The following is a 19179-nucleotide window of genomic DNA, read 5'->3' on the forward strand; positions in this document are numbered from 1 at the left end:
TATTAAAATCAAGCAATTCACTAAGTAGCAAAACTCCTCGTGACTGGTTTCCTGGGGATCCGTGCTACTCAAAAATGCATTGCCATGTGTTTTATCTTAGGTCTACAAGAGAACTATATATTTCCTGCGCTTCCTCTTCTCATGGACATCGATGGTCATGTTCTAATTTCTACTCCTGTGTCTATTTTCACAAAGCCTGCAGACTTAAGGCCCTCTCTCAAACTTTCAAATTGGTAGAGATTAAAAGGCATTAGAGGAAAATTTACAAACAGAAGAAGCTGAGAAGTCTCATTTTCTCAGGAAACCAGATTAAAAATTGCTTGATTTTCACAAACGAAGCACCGAGAAAAATATTTAATAACGTACAATTCTTATCCCTACTAATGAACAGTGCTTTTATAACAGTCAACTGAGAAAGCTCTAAGTAAAATCAATAAATGTATTTTGTTGTTCATGAAATCTAAGAACTCATCTCTGCATGAAAACAGGAGCTAATTAGTTGCAGAACTAAAGAAAACCAATTAGACTCATCACTACAGCACGTATTCTGGTGACCGTCACATTCCTCTACTTACACCGAGAGCGCACTTGAAGCATTCCTTGTCAAATCTGTACACTGGAGACAGGATCTCAAAGAATTTCAAAATACTTTCTTCTCTATTGAGGTTGGCAAATTGTCGAAATGTTTGTTGGATTAATTTTCGTAGTGTTTTGGCCTGTGTATTAAAATGTTTAAAGATGGATTACTTTACATCTAATCAGTGACGGTGCATTTAAAGAGTTTCAGTCTCTTTGTATCACTAACAGTTTCTTTACTAATGAGATGCAGACAATTCTCAAGAAAAAAACAGCTTCAAAACCTAAGCAACAGTTCTGCCTTCTAACTTCTGCTGGGGAACAAAATTCTTTATTCAATTTATTATAGAGGGAATATCTAACTAATGATGTTTTGAATAAGATGTAATAAAATACAACACGTCAACCTTTGCAGGAACTATTCTCCCCAGATTGCTCTTTTCTCCCAACTTTCTAAGTGTCTATCAATACAAACCCCAAAAAAGCAACCTACACCTTCATATTAGGTTTTAAACTCAAATCACCATTCTCGTCTCTGGTAGTAACAACCCAGCTGTAGCCGTATCTTAATCTCTGTGCACAGTATCTCAGACTATCCATAATATAGTGGATTCTTAAAAGTCTGATAATATGCAAAGGTATATAAAAAGATAAAATTTAAATAGTAAATTAAAATTAAAGTAAAAAAACAAATCAAACTTTTAAATTAAACTATTTTCACTAATATATAAAAATACTAAAATCAAAAAACCTAAAATAATATTTAATATTATTTTATTAACAGTTTTCAGGGCAGAAATAACCACTTAAAAAGAGCAGCAGCAACAACATCTGGGACAGAGCAAGACACCTAATTCCATTTCCTGAAAAATAAAGTATGTAAAGGATACAAGCAGGCTTTCAAAGAACTGCATTTAAAAAAAAAAAAAAAAAGAAAAAAAAAGGATAACTAAACTAAGACTTATGAAGTGAAGAATTCACTTGTACATAATGTTTAATCCCTGGGAAAGCTGCCACTCATGAAAATAGAAATGGAATCTTAAAAGCAATTTCTTTAACATGCCCCAAAAGTGAACAAGCAATCAAGAATCCTGAATAAAACCATCTGTTTCTAAACACTAGAATTCATCTGGACAAAAGTTCACCGCTTTCTCCTTATCTGTCTTAATCATAAGAATCAGAGAATCATTTAGGCTGGAAAAGAGGGAGAAGCACAGGTACGTTCTGTCAGTGGGGCAGGGCCAGGTGACCCACTGATTTTTCATCGCTGTGTACATCACATAATGCCAAACTGTCAAAACCAAAACCACATCTATTATCTTTCCCTTTGCCAAAGCTTGACACCTATCTAAAGTGACCGAAAGGGTTTAAAAAAAACCTTAGTAATACCCATTTCTAATATATCTTCCAACTAACAATGACAGAAGGCAAACCCATGCTTATTTTTGCAATATGTCAAGGTTAAGACAGGAATTACCATTGTTTCTCTACCAAAACTTATCTCAATGTCCTATTGTAACGGCATAAAAACTCTTCACTCTTTCAGGATGCCTATAGCAGCTCAAGGCACTACACAAATATAAACTTCCTTTTGCCGTTACTGCTTCCACTCAGATTAGGCTTTCATTTTTAGTAAGCCTTTATTTAAAAGAACATTCAGAACTCTAAATAGCCAGAATTTTTTAAATGGAGTTTTCAGAAAAGAATTACTCTAACAGCAGTGATCCAAGGGGGTTCATATTCACATAGAAAATGAGTATCAGTTTTGCAACGACACTATAAAAAGAAAAAAAATCCGCTAGCTCAAGGCGTCTAAAGTATTTCAGCCACTCAGTTGTTCAAAAGATACTTCATTCCGCCCACGGTTCGCTCTCCTGGCCTGTTTCAGCATCATTTTGACTTCCCTGCATAATGGCATATGTTATTTGGACTTTGGAAGTCCACAAAGAAGATTTACTCTTCGCTTTGAGATCATTAACAAGGTGTCAATATTAGAAAGTCAGTTTGATGGGTCACACCAAATTTGCTCTTAAAATATTTCCTGTGAATGATGTTTTTTCTCAGCTTTTGCTCAAGGCGTGCTCTAGAGCGACAGGGAAGACTCCTAATTTGCAGACTACACGCAACCTGGGTCACATCCATTTCCCCACATCCCTCTCACCCCAAAATTGTCGGTTTAGTGTAAGTAGATGTTTTTCCCCATGGTGTTTGCATCCTTGCTATACCCACGTACCGCACGGCTCAGCTACACAGAATCACAGAATGACATGGGGTTGGAAGGGACCTCTGGAGATCATCTAGTCCAACCCTCCTACCAAAGCAGGTCCACCCAGAGCAGGTTGCACAGGAATGTGTCCAGGTGGGGTTTGAATGTCTCCAGAGAAGGAGACTCCACCACCTCTCTGGGCAGCCTCTTCCAGGGCTCTGCCACCCTCAAAGGAAAGAAGTTCCTCCTCATGTTTAGATGGAACCTCTTATGTTCAAGTTTGCCTTGAACTCCTTTGCCTGCCAGTTCAAAACCATCGGTCTTCAGAAAGTGCAGGAGTCATTTAATCATTTGAACCAATCCTAGATTTTTTTTAAGAGGGATTTCATTTTCATTAAAAAGCAGACCCATTTTTCCTCTTCATATGTCCAACATTTTTTTCATGTCTTTGCAAGGTTCTACTCAGCTTCAGCTTCTGGCAATTCCTGCTACTTCTGTCTCCTTTTCTCTCCATTTCACAATTTCTAAAGAGCAGTTTTCTTTGCTGGTCAGTTTTCTGGCTCCGTGATACCATTTTTTGAGACAGTTATTCATTCTTTTACGTCTAGAGCCTTTCACCACAATTTCTCCCATTAGAAGAGAATAGAGTTTCAGATAATTGCTTAAATTAAAATGCAGAGGGATTACTTAAATCCACTTGACTTCATTAGCTTCTGATTTTCAAAAGTCTTTTGAAACAAAACCTCTCGATGACAGACCTTTTCTGCTTATCCATTTAAAGCACAAAGTAGAAACTTTCTAAATCTGAAGTAGAAATCTATTATTTCTATAAAACCATCCCTGCTTACCAAATCCAGCTCTAAAATACCAATTTATGATTTACACTTTCAGGTATGAGTGGTAAGAGGTATTTTACCAAGACATTCATATCATAGAATCACAGAATCACAGAATCGTCTAGGTTGGAAGAGACCCTTGGGATCATCGAGTCCAACCATCTACCCTACACTACAAAGTTCTTCCCTACACCATATCCCCCAACACCACATCTAAACGGCTCTTAAACACATCCAGGGATGGTGACTCAACCACCTCCCTGGGCAGCCTATTCCAATGCCCGACCACTCTTTTTGTGAAAAATTCTTTCCTAATGTTCAGTCTAAACCTACCCTGCTGGAGCTTGAAGCCATTCCCTCTTGTTCTGTCATTAATTACCGGTGCGAAGAGACCAGCACCAACCTCTCTACAGTGTCCTTTCAAGTAGTTGTAGAGAGTGATGAGGTCTCCCCTCAGCCTCCTCTTCCTCATACTAAACAGTCCCAGCTCCTTCAACCGCTCTTCACACGATTTGTTTTCCAGGCCCTTCACCAGCTTCGTTGCCCTCCTCTGCACTCGCTCCAGCACCTCGATATCTCTCTTGGATTGAGGTGCCCAAAACTGGACACGATACTCGAGGTGTGGCCTCACCAGTGCTGAGTACAGGGGCACAATCACCTCCCTATCAAGACAGCGATAACTGTAAAAATACTTGCTGACCATTCTTAACCCCCTTTTAAAAACATGTCGAGAAAAATTTGCATTTTTTACTCTGGGAACATATGGAGTTCAATGGAAGTGAGACTCAAGTAACATTTATAGTCTTAACCAGGATTAACATAAGTGGAAATTACTGGAAATCGTCCTTGAATGAGCTGGATACAGCCTTGAGCAAGGAAAGCAGAACACGGTTTATTGAGTGGCCACTAAAAATATGCTGTTTTCTTACATGTCCCTTTCTTCTTTCTCCAAAAGTCTCATTTCTCTTTTAGGGGAGAGAAAAAAAAAAAAAGTTATTTAATACTAAAGGATCTGAGGACTCGTTTTTAACAAGGCTTGAGAGGCAGAAGTGGCCCCCTCTCACAGCAGCTCAGCAAGGCCACATAAATCACTATCATCTTAGTTCTGCCAGCACAAGCTGCACAGCAATTCCCTTACAACTCTACAGGGAAAATAATAGTGCAATTTTCACACTTCTGACACTGATTTTTTTTTTTCAGTAGTATACAATTGACTGGAACTATAATTACCTTCACTGAATCTAGTAAACTCTTCGGAAAAAAACGTCTTAACCCAACATCTTTCCTGAAACAAAAACACACACAGCATTAACATAAAAAACATTGTGCAATATTATATCGCTATTTTTCAAGGTTTGGTTTGGTTTGGTTTTTAATCTGGCACATGCCATATAGTAAATGATTTTCATAGTAAGGTCCTCGACAGTCTCAACATGACATACACAGAACCACTGAAGTGGCTTTAGGTTAAATTCAGAAGGAAATCACATTTACAACAGGTACCTGGTGTGGAAACTGTAGTATTTGAAATGTTGGCTTGGACACAGAGAAGTTTGGAGAATAAAAACCGTATGTTTTAATAATTTAAAGAATATTGAAAAAATGTACAGCATGTAGGAAGCTGAGAAGTGAAAATGGGAAATTCCAATAAGCATCTACTAGAATTGAGCAGGAGATACAACATAAAGGCAAGGACTTCTCATGATACCACCTCAGTAAGCGCGTTGACTGTTGTTCCACTGCTGTTTTACCCTTTGCAGGACTATAATTAGATTTTTTTTTTCTTCATATCGAGCATTCCCAGCTTTTTACTGCAAGGAATCTCAACTTTTTGCATCTGTAAATCAGGCTCCTAATTCTGTCTGTGAGCTCAGATTTTGCAAAGTGAATTACATCGAGATCACCTAGAATCACAGAATGGTTAGAGTTGGAAGGGACCTTAAAGATCATCGAGTTCCAATCCCCCTGCCATGGGCAGGGACACCTCCCACCAGACCAGGTTGCTCAAAGCCCCATCCGGCCTGGCCTTAAACATTTCCAAGGACGGGGCATCCACAACTTCCCTGGGCAACCTGTTCCAGTGCTTCACCACCCTCACAGGAAAGAATTTCCTCCTAATATCTAATCTGAATCTCCCCTCTTCCAATTTAAAACCATTACCCCTTGTCCTGTCACTACACTTCCTGACAAAGAGTCCCTCTCCGGCTCTCCTGTAGGCTCCCTTCAGGTATCGGAAGGCTGCTGTGAGGTCTCCCCGGAGCCTTCTCTTCTCCAGGCTGAACAACCCCAGCTCTCTCAGCCTGTTGCTCTCACCTGCGCGCTTGTAACTAGGGCTGCAGCCCTGGTTTGAAACCCAGAGCCATAAAGATGAAATCTTTTTGTGGCTCAGATGTGCTGCTCCGAGCTTTTATCTGATGTGTGTATCTATCACTACAACTAAACTTTAGCGTCAAGAAAGATACCTGAGGAGTTGCCAGAGATGCGTTAGCGCAAATGATGATCATTATACAACCAGGTATCTCAAATGTTGTATGCCCTTGAACTAGTTGTACAGTGTCAGCTGAAAATTTGCATGAGAAAAAAGAAAAACTTGAAGAAAAATGTAACTACGAACAGGACTTATATCCTTGCCTCTCAAAGGCATTACTGACTTTTTTTCCTTTAAATTTCAGAGGTTACAATCTCTTTTAAATAAACGCTGTTTCTGAAATGAGTATGGAAGCAAGCTTTCCATGACTGCATGCTCTGAACATACAAACACATCTGAATTACACGTGGCAAAAAGAAGACAAGCCAGCCTGAGATATACAGTATCTATTTACCGCTACCTACCGGCGCAAGAAGAAAGGCAACATTAAAGTCAATATAAAAAGCTTTCTCAGAATAAGAAAACAAGGTATTTTTAAAGCTCTCTAAAGACAAGTCGTATACAATTTCACAAAACATACTAAAAACATCCTCAACCGAGGGAAGCAGAACGTTCACGGGCAGCAGCGAACCCTGGCATCTGTGCAATGACAGCGAGCTGAAAGATTATCAAACTTTCATAAATGTTAATTCCTTTGAAGCATTTCTTCTCAAATGCAAATTAGATGCGGTTTATCATCCCACACAGTTAAATAAACCTAACGCACTATTACCATCTAAATAACATGCAAAGACATTTTGACAAGGAATATATTAGTTTAGCATTAAGCAGTTGAGAGAGAAATGGTGTTTTCAAAAATGAAGCACCCGACATCCCTCCAGGATTACTCATTTGAACAGCACTGCAGCACACGGCTGCGACAAGCTGACTCGATCCCTTATTAAAAAGAGTTGCAGAGTAGCCTTTTGCCCAGATCTGTATGTAAAAAAATCAGAAGAAATTCTTACGCAGGATGCAACACAACATAACTCAATAAAATTTGTTAATAAAGCGTGTCCTGTGTTTAACTGAGATGGGGAATTTATTTACTGGAGGAGAATTTAACACAAGAAGCGTACAGATTTAATGCCACGATCAATAAACTATGGGCAGCGTAAATAAGAGACCAAGCATTGGAAATTGGGCCATACAAACAGTTTTAAACACACAACCCAACAAAGTCCTTTCCTTCCCTCCTCAGCTGTGCTTTTTGGGGAGAAAATGACCAACCTGGGATACACACAACTGAGTCCTTCAGATTAACAACTCAGACATCTGTTTTCTGATTACCAGTAGTAATCAGAAATAATAATTAGTATAATAATAATAATTAGTATAATAATAATTAGTAGCAAGATCCTGGTTCCTACAGTTCTACTACAGCTTTGTATTTAACCTCATCTACTCCAACCTACTTGTGGGCTTAACTGTAATTTTGTATTTTTTTTTAAGGTATAAACTTCAATAGGATTAATAAAATACCAACTACAGATAGATGATACTGCTTGTCATATAATGATAAGCAGCTTCAGGCAACATATATCTTTATTTCTATTTTTCATCTCAATTGAAGTTACAACAAAAAAGTAATGTTAGATTTACATAATAGACTTTAACATGCTTCTTACAAAACTGTGGCTGCAGCTGTTCCTCCATATAGCTCCCATTTTTGTACTTGTAATTATCCCTGCTCTATGCTAACAGGCTTCACATTTATTATGAAAAAAAAAATTCTTCTTTCATTACATGAAGGCCCAACTATTAAAGGCTACTTAACAGTTTGATTCTATCTACCATTTCCCATCCACATTTGGTCTTGTATGAAAATCCGATCAAAGAGGACTACACATCAAATAGACATCTGACAAAGCCAGGCAAGAAGCAATCACACCAAATGCAAAAAAGTGCCATTTAAAAATTGCACTCAGCTGGTGAAGTGCCTCGTGATGTACTAAAACTAGAAAAAAACCCCACAAACAAAAAGCCTCACTTGAGAAATAAATATTACTTGTGTAGATAAACCTTTATGGGCTATTAAGGTGGTAAGAGAGAATGAATAAATTTGGGGGTTCTCTGGCACTTCTTGCAGACTCTTAGTAGCTTATAATTATCTATAGCCACTTTAAGGTGCTTTTATCCTCCATCTCTCCCGTACAAAACACGTTTTGCTTCTCAAAGAAAAAATAATCTTGAAGTGCGCAATCCTGCGTTTCCAGTTTCACACGGCATTAAGCTGTTACATTTTGCGTATCGGGGCTTTACTTCGCTCTGTCTTTCCCAGCAGCAATTAAGTTATTTCCCACCAAAACAGCTACTGCTTGGAAAACGCATGACCTGAAAGAGACACATCACTGTTCAACTGGAAGCAGCCCCATACCGAGCCCTCCGGGAACTCTCACCTGTTATAATTATTAATTAATACTTCGTGTCATTTGTTACGACCCTTGTTTCCTCATCGTTTCCAAAGCCGTTAAACTAATTCCTAATGTTTTGTAGCTTTTGAGTTGCTTAATAACTGACTTAAAAATACCTCTCTCAAGTTCTTGCTGGAACGTACGTAAACTGCAACCGCTGTAACTCACAAGCTCCCTTTTCCCAAAGAGGATGACGTGGGATCAGAATTTCTCCAGGTCACAGAACGTTCAGATCTTTTTTAAATCACCTTTTAGCCTTGTCTGTCTGCTCATCCTGTTCGTCTTTATTAGTCCTTTCTCTGTGGTTCCTCAACCGGGATACTTCTACTAGTGATTACTGACAGAAAACTAAAGTCCTTCAAAAAAACCCCTAATTCAAACAAAAACAAAGCTTTAAAAATGGCGCTATAGAAATCAGAAGGTAATTCATTAATTATCTTTGCCTATTAAAATCATATAGTTTCCTCAAAAGTCCTTGTGAACTTATTCATTGTGATGAAAAATCTCATCTTCAACCTCCAAATTCTCTAATTTCACACTTCTAAAAGTTAGCACATGCGTTTTATTAAAAATAGAATAAAAACAGAGACTTCACTGCTACACAAACCTTTTATACCAATTTTAAATTAAACTTACAGTATCTTTTCACAAAGCTAATTAGCAGTGAGGAGCAGAGCACTGGTGTATGTATGTATGTACGTATGAAACTTGTTCTACTAAATTAACACAAATAAAACCAGTTTTCAATCCCTGAAGCTTCTAAAGGACTTTGGATTGTTTGGACTGAAGCCATCGACTGTACGACGTGCTTAAGGAGCCAAAATGCTTTCAGTATAAGGATGATTCTAGGTCATCTTCAAATCTGTGATACACAGATAAATAAACTTGCTAATTGCGAGGTCACCGTTCAGGAAACCCCCACACTGAGCAAACAGAAGAAAAAACAATACCACAAACATTTTCAAGTAACTCAAACTTTACCACGGATGAGTCACAACTGAAGAATGCAAGTATGCACAGAAAACCGTTTAGAAACAGAATCACCTTAGAACTAGACTTGATGAACCCATAAACATTAGCAAAATCACCAAAAAAATGTCACAATAAGGCTCGTGATCAAGTTGAAACAACTCTAACCCTGTTTCCCTGGACCAGAGTTAAATGTTTTCTCTTCCTACTTCTATACCTTGATAGGTTTCATCATCCTTTTCTTGTATTAAAGCACTCGAAGATCTCAAACTTCATGGAATAAGAAATTACAACAGAAACGTTTTGTTACTGAACTGAATTCAAGGTCCCTGATTAAGACACAGTTCGAACCTGAAGCTGGAACACAATACTTACTCTAACACTTCATAGTTGGACTTCTTTTCTAATGCATTGCCTCTCATCTCTCCGTAGGATCTCCTGAAGTCAGGAAAAATATTTGAAAGCGACAATTATTGGATGATCCAGCCTAAAACTACAGCATTAACGTAGTCAAAATCTTTCAGAGACTTACCATTAGAAAACACTGGCACAATGAGTTCAATTATAAAAATTAGTACATTATTCTCCTACCTCAACAGATCGAGATTTTTATTTTACAAAATAATTTAGTGTATGGAACATTACACAGGACTATAGCAGTAGTGCGTTTTCAGAACCACTTTAAACCAGTTCAACTACGCTGCCACCAAAAGAAGTGATTTAATCTGCTTTTCTACCCTTTCAGTGTCTCCCTCCTCGCGTCTGGGCATGTAATAGGGAGAACTGGAGGAAGCAGGGAACGACGAAAACGTAACAGTTTCAATCTAGACATGTTCACATTTAAAAAAATAAATTAATAAATAAATCAAGAACGAGTAGCTGTTGCTGGGAGAAGGCTGGGATCGTTGTTTTCACTGGGAACGTGGACTAGTAAGGCTTATGGGAAGAGAATCTCAGTACTCAGCTACTAGGAACATCTCATGAAAACACTGTGAAGAGCCAGGGCATGAGACTCATGGAGAGCAGGGCTTGGCTGACAAAATAATCATGGATTATTAACCTCATTGCATGATTTGAAATAAGGCACCAAGAATTTTGTAAGGCTGTAAGGAGTTCGCAGTTACACAAAGAATTTTTGTTTTCTTTGGGGATACGGGCAAAACTTAGAGCAAAGACATCAGGTTCTCCTACGATACCCAGGCAATTTCATAAGCCCGAATTTGCTTTTCTTTTGGAAAGTACTGTTCAAAGGACACTTTTATTCTCTGCTAACAAGTTTACATTTGCCATTAATTTCTTATCAACGTTACTTCTTCCCTAATCCCCCTGTGCGAGACAACAGCATAACTAAAGAAATGTTTCAGGCTGGAAATTCTCCATAAATTATCAAAAACCAAAACATGCATTTCAAAAGCTGTGCTGGGAGCTCTCTCAAGGATCTCTTAATCTGATAAATTTATCTTTATTTTCCAGCTGTCTAAACAGTCGACAAGAACACCAAAAAGAATCCTTAAGATTTAATCATTTGAAAACAGCACATTGAAAATTGAGTAAATGCAGAGGAAAGGTAGCAATATTTAGCTTTAATTACATTCTCTAGCTGTAAGATTTATATATGCACAATGACAAGACTATTTGCTAAATAACACCACAGATGCATTTTTTTTAAGTTTACTTCACTGTACTCTACAAGCCTTTGAATTATTCAGACGACAGATTCACCCAAAAGGCAGTAGCAAGATGTCATTAATTAAAATTTTTAAATTAATGTTAATTTAAAAATCACTAGAAACTGGTTACAACACAGCCTATTCAGTTTTTCTTCAAACTACTTGGTAGCAAAAAAAAAAAAAAAAAAAAAAAAAAAAGTCTTATGATGTTTTATTCAACTCTAGTGGTCGAAAATCGATGAACTACAAGCGGTTTCAAAATTAATGTATATATTCAGTCAGAAACAAGTTGAATAATAAATGAAATTATCAGCTTACCGGATTTCAAGGCAACCTAGTTTCAAAGCAATTTCCTGGTCCACTTGATCTGCTATTTCTAACATATAGTCATTTTTCACCTACAGCAAAAGAAGCAGGTACGCATCACAGAGAGATCAGTTCAGTGCTGATACAGACTAAAACAACTTTAGAATAAATATGGTTTAAGTTTAAATTTCTGGAATGATTATTTTGAGCGCACGAAGAGGAAAAAAAGTTATGTTCATATTCTCCACAAATGAGCTGCATTTTTGTAAGAAACCCATTTCAACTGCAATTAATTGGATTAAAAAAATTTTCCTTATCTACATCAATATTACTTATGTTTTATTAAATATCATCAAAATCTTCCCGGGAGGCTGAGCAGATGGTTGCACCTGCGTTCAATATATGTGAATGTTGGCTGTATTCTTGAACCATCTTGGGCAACAGTTTTTAATTCTGTAGGTGCTTTTAATCATGCCTATAAACCAGATAAATATCTGTACATTACTGGGAAAATAACAATAGCAGTAAGTAAAAAGAATAGTATGTGAAAATCGTACTACACGCTGTCTTAAAATAAATGTTTGAATTAGCAACAAGAAACAAGAGTGAAACTAGCTGGTTACCATCTACAGTAGGAAATAAAACAGGCCAAGGAGCATGCTCTGACCTGGAGGAGGCCAAACGCTATGGCCACCTCTCCTGAAGAGGGTTGCTGGGCCAAACCAGCGTATTTAGAATCATAGAATGGTTTAGGGTTGGAAGGGACCTTAAAGATCATCAAGTTCCAACCCCCCTGCCCTGGGCAGGGACACCCCCCACTAGAGCAGGTTGCTCAAAGCCCCATCCAGCCTGGCCTTGAACACCTCCAGATCCCTGGGCAGCCACAGCTTCTCTGGGCAACCTGGGCCAGTGTCTCACCACCCTCACAGTGAAAAATCTCTTCCTGATACCTAATCTAAATCTCCCCTCTTCCAGTTTGAAGCCATCACCCCTTGTCCTATCAATACATGCCCTTGTAAAAAAAGTCCCTCTCCAGCTTTCTTGTAGGCCCCCTTCAGATATTGGAAGGGAACCTTCTGTTCTCCAGGCTGAACAACCCCAACTCTCTCAGCCTGTCCTCATAGAGGCTCTAACCCTCCTGTCTTTATGCAACAGGCATTTTTTATCAGTAACGTATCTCTACAGAAGTACAACTTTTCTTTAACGCCTCATGTTATCCTCTATCTTATGAAATCACAAACTTGCTATCGAGATCCTAAAGCCCAAGATCCTAAAGCTGTAGAAAGTGCTGAAATATCTCAAAATCCCACGAATTAGAGGAGTTTATATGTTATGAAATTAATACACTTCATAAAATGTTTTTTTGAGTGATGACAATTTGTAAGAAAAACTATCTCAATCTGCTACCGCTATGAAATCCATAGTTTAACAGATAAAGAAATACAGCAGGAGGTTCAACAGCTGGAAGCCCTCCCCAGTCAGCATCCTCCCAGTAACACGTGAGCACGCACCACAGCGCTCCCCAGCACACCAGTACGACAGCTGGATCCAGCCCGAGACTACAAAGCAACAAACACGTGAGACCTTCCTAGCTATGAAGTGCATGCAAAATTGTAATTTGTTCTTGAAAGACGCGAAAGAAGAAATACGATAAACCGCACAAGAGTGAGAATGTGAATTGTGACAATAGCTGCAACGTCAGGAGAAAGCTTCTTCATTTGAACTCCTGCAGGTACTCAGCATAACAAAACAATAAGCTTTTAGCTCTTCTCAATTCAACTCCCACAAATACTAATGAGACAGAAAAAGAAATAATTGTCCTTCAGTATCACGTAGTCTTCTATTTGCATACACATATGGAAATGGTATGTCTGTATTCCTATGGCAGTAATACACAAAATAGGTAGAATTAATAATAGTCTTTTTCTTCATTATGCTTACAGTTAAAAAAACACCAACTTCTTATGTGAAACAGTATTCTATTTGAGTTTTTCTGGTAACATTTACAAAGATTTATCTGATTAAGGGTTAAAAAAAAAGCCCTCCCAAAACCACTCTATAGACCTGGTAACTGCAATGGTTCTAAGGGATACAAACTGGGAGAGATGCCTCTTCCAGGAAGTCAAGATGTTTTGAGCCTGTATTTTCATTCAAACCCATGAAGGTCCCTAAGTGCAAGGAGTCCTCTGTGTCGGCCAATCAAACAGGCATTGCTCTAATGGACAAAATATCTTCTAATTTTTTAAATAATTTACGAACGACCCTGTAGAAATTAGAGAGAACAGTCAGTTTTATGACCACACATACCGTGTATCTACAGTACATACCATGGATAGGGATGGATGGGCCGAGGCCAATGGGATGAGGTTCAACAAGGCCACGTGCTGGGTCTTGCACTTGGGTCACACCAACCCCATGCATCGCTACAGGCTTGGGGCAGAGTGGCTGGAGCTGCCTGGCAGAAAAGGACCTGGGGATGTTGGTCAACAGCCGGCTGAATATGAGCCAGCAGTGTGCTCAGGTGGCCAAGGCGGCCAACAGCATCCTGGCCTGTATCAGGAACAGTGTGGCCAGCGGGGTTAGGGAAGTGATTGTCCCCCATGTTCTCAGCACTGGTGAGGCCCCACCTCAAGTGCTGTGTTCACTTTTGGGCCCCTCACTACAAGAAAGACATTGAGGTGCTGGAGCAGATCCAGAGAAGGGCAACGAAGCTGGTGAGGGGTCTGAAGAACAAGTCTTATGAGGAGCAGCTGAGGGAGCTGGGGTTGTTCAGCCTGGAGAAAAGGAGGCTGAGGGGAGACCTTCTTGCTCTCTACAGTTACCTGAAAGGAGGGTGTAGCGAGGTGGGGGTTGGTCTCTTCTCCCAAGTAACAAGTGATAGGACAAGAAGAAACAGCCTCAAGTTGCACCAGGGGAGGTTCAGGATAGATATTAGGAAAAATTTCTTCACCAAAAGTGTTGTCAAGCATTGGAACAAGCTGCCCAGGGAAGCGGTGGAGTCACCGTCTCTGGAGGTATTTAAAAGAAGATTTCCTGATGTTCAGAGGGAACCTCCTGTGTTTCAGTTTGTGCCCATTGGGTCGAGTCCTGGCACTGGGCACCACTGGAAAGAACCCAGCTCCATCTTCTGTGCTCCCCTGCCCCCTGAGCCTTCTCTTCTCCAGGCTGAACAGTCCAAGCGCTCTGAGCCTTTCCTCAGAGCAGAGATGCCCTTCACTGGACCCTGCAGAAGCTCCATCTCTCTTGGACTCAAAGTCATTACAAGGCCTGGAGGCAGTTTCGAGAAACTTAGCAATCCAGAAGTTTGGGTATATTTCTGTCCAGCCTTTAATGCTCAGTATCAGCAAATGCCAAAATGGGAAGAAGTTTCCCAGGAAAGGGCACTTGTGGAAACAGGACAAAAAAAATGCAGAGATTTTGAGTAGTATCTCAAGTAGTGTCCATTTATCATTACTCCTCATTCTACTGCAGAACTGCACCTGTTGGTCTAGTATTTTCTAAGAGAAAATCTTCTATAGCCAAGGTTTTGTTTAAATTTGTATCAGAACTACCATCTAGACACCTTCATAAACGGCACAACGTAGTAACTGAAACAGAAAATTAAATTAGACCTTCTGTTCATCACTAAAGCTATGAAACCTGTCCCGCATTAAAACTGTCAGACCCAAGCTCAGCGCATTTAAATCAGGAATATCGTTTTCAGGCTCCCATGTTATTGCCATCAATGACCTCTGCAGTCCCCACGGTGGCAAAGGACAGAACAGCACTCTTTGTCCCCACGTCTGACATTTGAAAAGTAAGAAACAAACTGAAAATGCAAATTTTACGCGAGTTCAGTTCTCATCCGGACGCCCGCATTCCAGAAACGCACCAAGTTAACAAAAACTATAATCAATTTACTTCTTGTTTATACCACCCACGCTGAGGTTTAACAAACTTTAATTGCACTTTGAATACAAGCTGCCATTTCATTCTCCTGCCCTCTTCCTGAGAACTCACCTTCGTGTATAGGCCAAGTTACGCCAGCTAAAAACCGAACATCTCTGTTCACAAAATCCAATAGCCAGTCTGCCTTACATCCACCCAAAACAAATATCCATTGGTTAGTTTGCTTATATTTAATTATTTTTTTTAAAAAAAAACAACCTTGTGTATTCAATTTTTTGAACCATGTCAGCAATTTTACATCACCAGGAAACTTCCGAGCCGTTATCCACCTATTCCTTGAGGCGTTCAGACACCGAGAAGAACTGACTGAAGCAAAGTATCTTTTCAATCCCGACATATAACCCCCCCATCGCAGAAACCGTGCTAATTTGAGGCTACTCGTATATCACGGTCAAATTTGTATTCATTTATTTTCACAGCTCATTGCCTTGTAGATCCCAGTACAGAAGTACTTCATTTGTTTAAACTAAGCCGCTTAAGAACATCTTCAGTTTCCTGCAAATGTATTTTAAAACGCTGCCAGCCTCAAGTAACTGCTATTCCATAAATAAATAAGCCACATTACCCAAACATGTAAAGTTTGGAGTTTCTTTCCTCTTGCCCTCTGGCTCGGAAGCTTTCACAAATTCCAGTTGCATTTTCCCAGTTTGACTCTGCAACTACAGGCACCAGAACTTGACTAAGAAAATTTTAAATACCCTCCCGACCCCAACAATTTGGAAGAAAAAATAAGCACTGTGAAAATTCTCAGCTTATTTGCAAGACAAAAGTGAGACCTTTTCACTGCTACAAGCAGACAGTTGCCTACTTGAGTGGATAATTTTGGTAGCATGAAAAGCAGAAAAAAGGGGAGTTTTTTTGCACATCCCAGTCCAGAAGAGATGGATCAACACAGACATCTCATAAAGGTGGAATAAATGACATATATTCCTTCCACCTCCCATTTCAGGCAACAGAGACTATCCCTTGCTCATTTATCGTGTGGGGTGTTGTTTCTGCAGTTCCTTGGTACAGAATCACAGAATGATACGGGGTTGGAAGGGACCTCTGGAGATCATCTAGTCCAACCCCCTTGCCAAAGCAGGTCCACCCAGAGCAGGTTGCACAGGAACGTGTCCAGGTGGGTTCTGAATGTCTCCAGAGAAGGAGACTCCACCACCTCTCTGGGCAGCCTGTTCCAGGGCTCTGCCACCCTCAAAGTGAAGAAGTTCCTCCTCATGTTTAGGTGGAACTTCTTATATTCAAGTTTGTGGAGTAACGTGGAGTTTCAAGTCTTTCAAACTCACATTATTCAACCTGAGGAGTGGGATAAAAATGCCTTTATCCACTTAAAAAATGAGATGAAAACATAGAAAATATACCCTCCTTCAGTGTCCACAAGTGCCTAATAGCGGTGTTCACAAAATCGGTCATGACATCCTCTCATCAAAATTAACAGCTGTACTTGATTAGCATAAAGCACTGCCTATACATTTTATACACCTATTTATTTTTGTGTTTAAACTCTGGAAGGTACACACAGAGTTTAGAAGCTTCAAGAAGGCTATGGCCATAATCTTGCGGACTAATTAGATTGAGCAGTGTCCTATTATGGATAGTGAAGGTAATAAATTGATAGTAGGAATTAATTTTATCTTGCTTTTTTCAGAAACCTGTCCGCACACATTCTTCTTTAAATTTCAGTAAGTCTAAGTGGGGGAAAGAAAAAGCAGATTCAATTTCTGCTCCCGGAATGCTAATGAGAACTTCTCTTATCACCTTTAATTTTTCTCGACTATTCTCTCTGAGATGGCATTAGATCAATGCACGAACTAAAGCTCGTGAAAAGATTAGATAAGGATTTTGCAAGAGGTTCAGCACGAGCTGCGTAACCTCCTAAGCAAAAAGCCTGAACAAATATTAAATGGAAAAGACGCAAGAGATAATTTAATGGTAATTAAGCGCACAGTGCCACAGGGCAATTGAATAGTTTTCCTAGAAGTCTTTTGTGTTTGCTCAATTATTGCTTTTATTATTATTGTTAATATAGTTAAATGAGAGAAATGAGAATATTTTTTGTCTGTTTAAGAGAAAAAAGGCCCTATCTTTAAGAGCATAAAGCCCATATACATACAAAGACATTTTGACAAATTTAAAGAACTCTACCAGTTTTTTCTCGTTTTGCTACAAATTCAGAAGTATGTTAAGAGGGAAGATGAATCCCGATCTGTGGGCTTTGGAGATACTGTTATCTGTGAGCTCGTGTGCCACCTGCAGAACTGCCCTCCTTGGTGGCATGTGCAGACCTTTCTTCACGGGGTGGATGTTCAGGTAACAGTGAGCAATGCCTGGAGGAAGGCTGAAGAGCATGTCATCAAGATATATATACACTCTCCAAGCAGAGCAAGTACCACCGCTGCTGTTCTGATCCCCATTTTAATTGTTCAGAATGGGATCTCTACAAAGGCTAAATCAGAAAAATTTGTAGGATGCTATTTAATATAACTTAATTTTACCTAGTTTGTAAGACAACACCAATTTATATAAACTTGTCACACAAACCTGGTTTTGAAAAAGCCACCTTAAAAAACCCCAACCAACCAAAAAAGAAAAAGCAAAGCAGAAACCCTTACTGATTTCCACCAGCCCAATGCAGCCTTTAAACTTAAATGAAGCCCTCAAAATTTAAAAGACTCCTGCTAAGCTTGTGTGCCACTACTTCAGTTATGCCGTATCCTAGAGACCAGATGCTCTGGCAACAGTAGACTCTCTGAAGCCTGCAGTCATCTCAAATGCTTCATGGTCACAGAATCACAGAATGATATGGGGTTGGAAGGGACCTCTGGAGATCATCTAGTCCAACCCCCCTGCCAAAGTACGTCCACCCAGAGCAGGTTGCACAGGAACGTGTCCAGGTGGGTTTGGAACGTCTCCAGAGATGGAGACTCCACCACCTCTCTGGGCAGTCTCTTCCAGGGCTCTGCCACCCTCAAAGGAAAGAAGTTCCTCCTCATGTTTAGGTGGAACTTCCTATGTTCAAGTTCATGCCCATTACATCTCATCCTGTCCCTGGGCACCACTGAAAAAAGACTGGCCCCATCTTCTTGACACCCACCCTTTAAGTATTTATAGACTTTGATCAGATCCCCCCTCAGCCTTGTCTTCTCCAGACTAAAAAGACCCAAGTCCCTCAGCCTTTCGTCCTAAGAGAGATGCTCCAGGCCCCTAATCATCTTTGTAGCCCTCTGCTGTACCCTCTCCAGCAGTTCCCTGTCCTTCTTGAACTGGGGAACCCAGAACTGGACACAGTGCTCCAGATGGGGCCTCACCAGGGCAGAGTAGAGGGGCAGGATGACCTCCCTCCACCTGCTGGTCACACTCTTCCTGATGCACCCCAGGATGCCATTGGCCTTCTTGGCCACGAGGGCACATTGTTGGCTCATGGCCATCCTGTTGTCCACCAGGACTCCCAGGTCTTTTTCCTTAGAACACTTAGATTTACACTAGGATTATGAATTCAGGTGTTATACTGCTAAAAGCCTATACACTTGTTATTTGGTAATAATCAAAATCCCAAAATATCACATCTTAAGTGAATCATTTTAGTTTACGTTGCTTGAAACACCCTTGCTTCCATTTACTTATCCATTTTGCATTCCAGCAGAATGTGCTTATCTGAACTTCCAGAGAAAAATATATTGGAAAACAGTTTAAAGGAGGATAGAGACAAAAATAATTTCTTGCTGCAGTTTCTTGCTGTGGCGATTTCAAGCACCTTTTCCCCGGAATGTTTTTGGGGGTAAACATTCTAACAACTTTAAATCAGATTTACAGCCAAACAGGTGTATGCTTTGGGGGAAACGGATTA

At 39.7% G+C, this 19179-nt stretch overlaps 1 protein-coding gene across 12 annotated transcripts in view; it reads right to left on the reverse strand.

Annotated features, from left to right (window-relative positions):
• Positions 1 to 19179, reverse strand: part of PTK2 (protein tyrosine kinase 2) — a 219819-nt gene that overhangs the window by 74617 nt on the left and 126023 nt on the right. For 10 of the 12 annotated variants that reach the window (XM_074145771.1, XM_074145772.1, XM_074145769.1 and 7 more), the window contains 4 exons: positions 11397 to 11476; positions 9784 to 9846; positions 4849 to 4903; positions 576 to 716 (listed from right to left, as the gene is read on the reverse strand). In XM_074145771.1, the coding sequence (XP_074001872.1) occupies positions 576 to 716; positions 4849 to 4903; positions 9784 to 9846; positions 11397 to 11476 (339 nt within the window). The remainder of the gene's footprint in view (positions 1 to 575; positions 717 to 4848; positions 4904 to 9783; positions 9847 to 11396; positions 11477 to 19179) is intronic. The other 2 variants (XM_074145781.1, XM_074145780.1) reach the window with 1 other exon arrangement.

The sequence above is a fragment of the Numenius arquata genome, chromosome 3 (assembly GCF_964106895.1).
Source record: "Numenius arquata chromosome 3, bNumArq3.hap1.1, whole genome shotgun sequence".
NCBI classification, from domain to species: Eukaryota; Metazoa; Chordata; class Aves; order Charadriiformes; family Scolopacidae; genus Numenius; species Numenius arquata.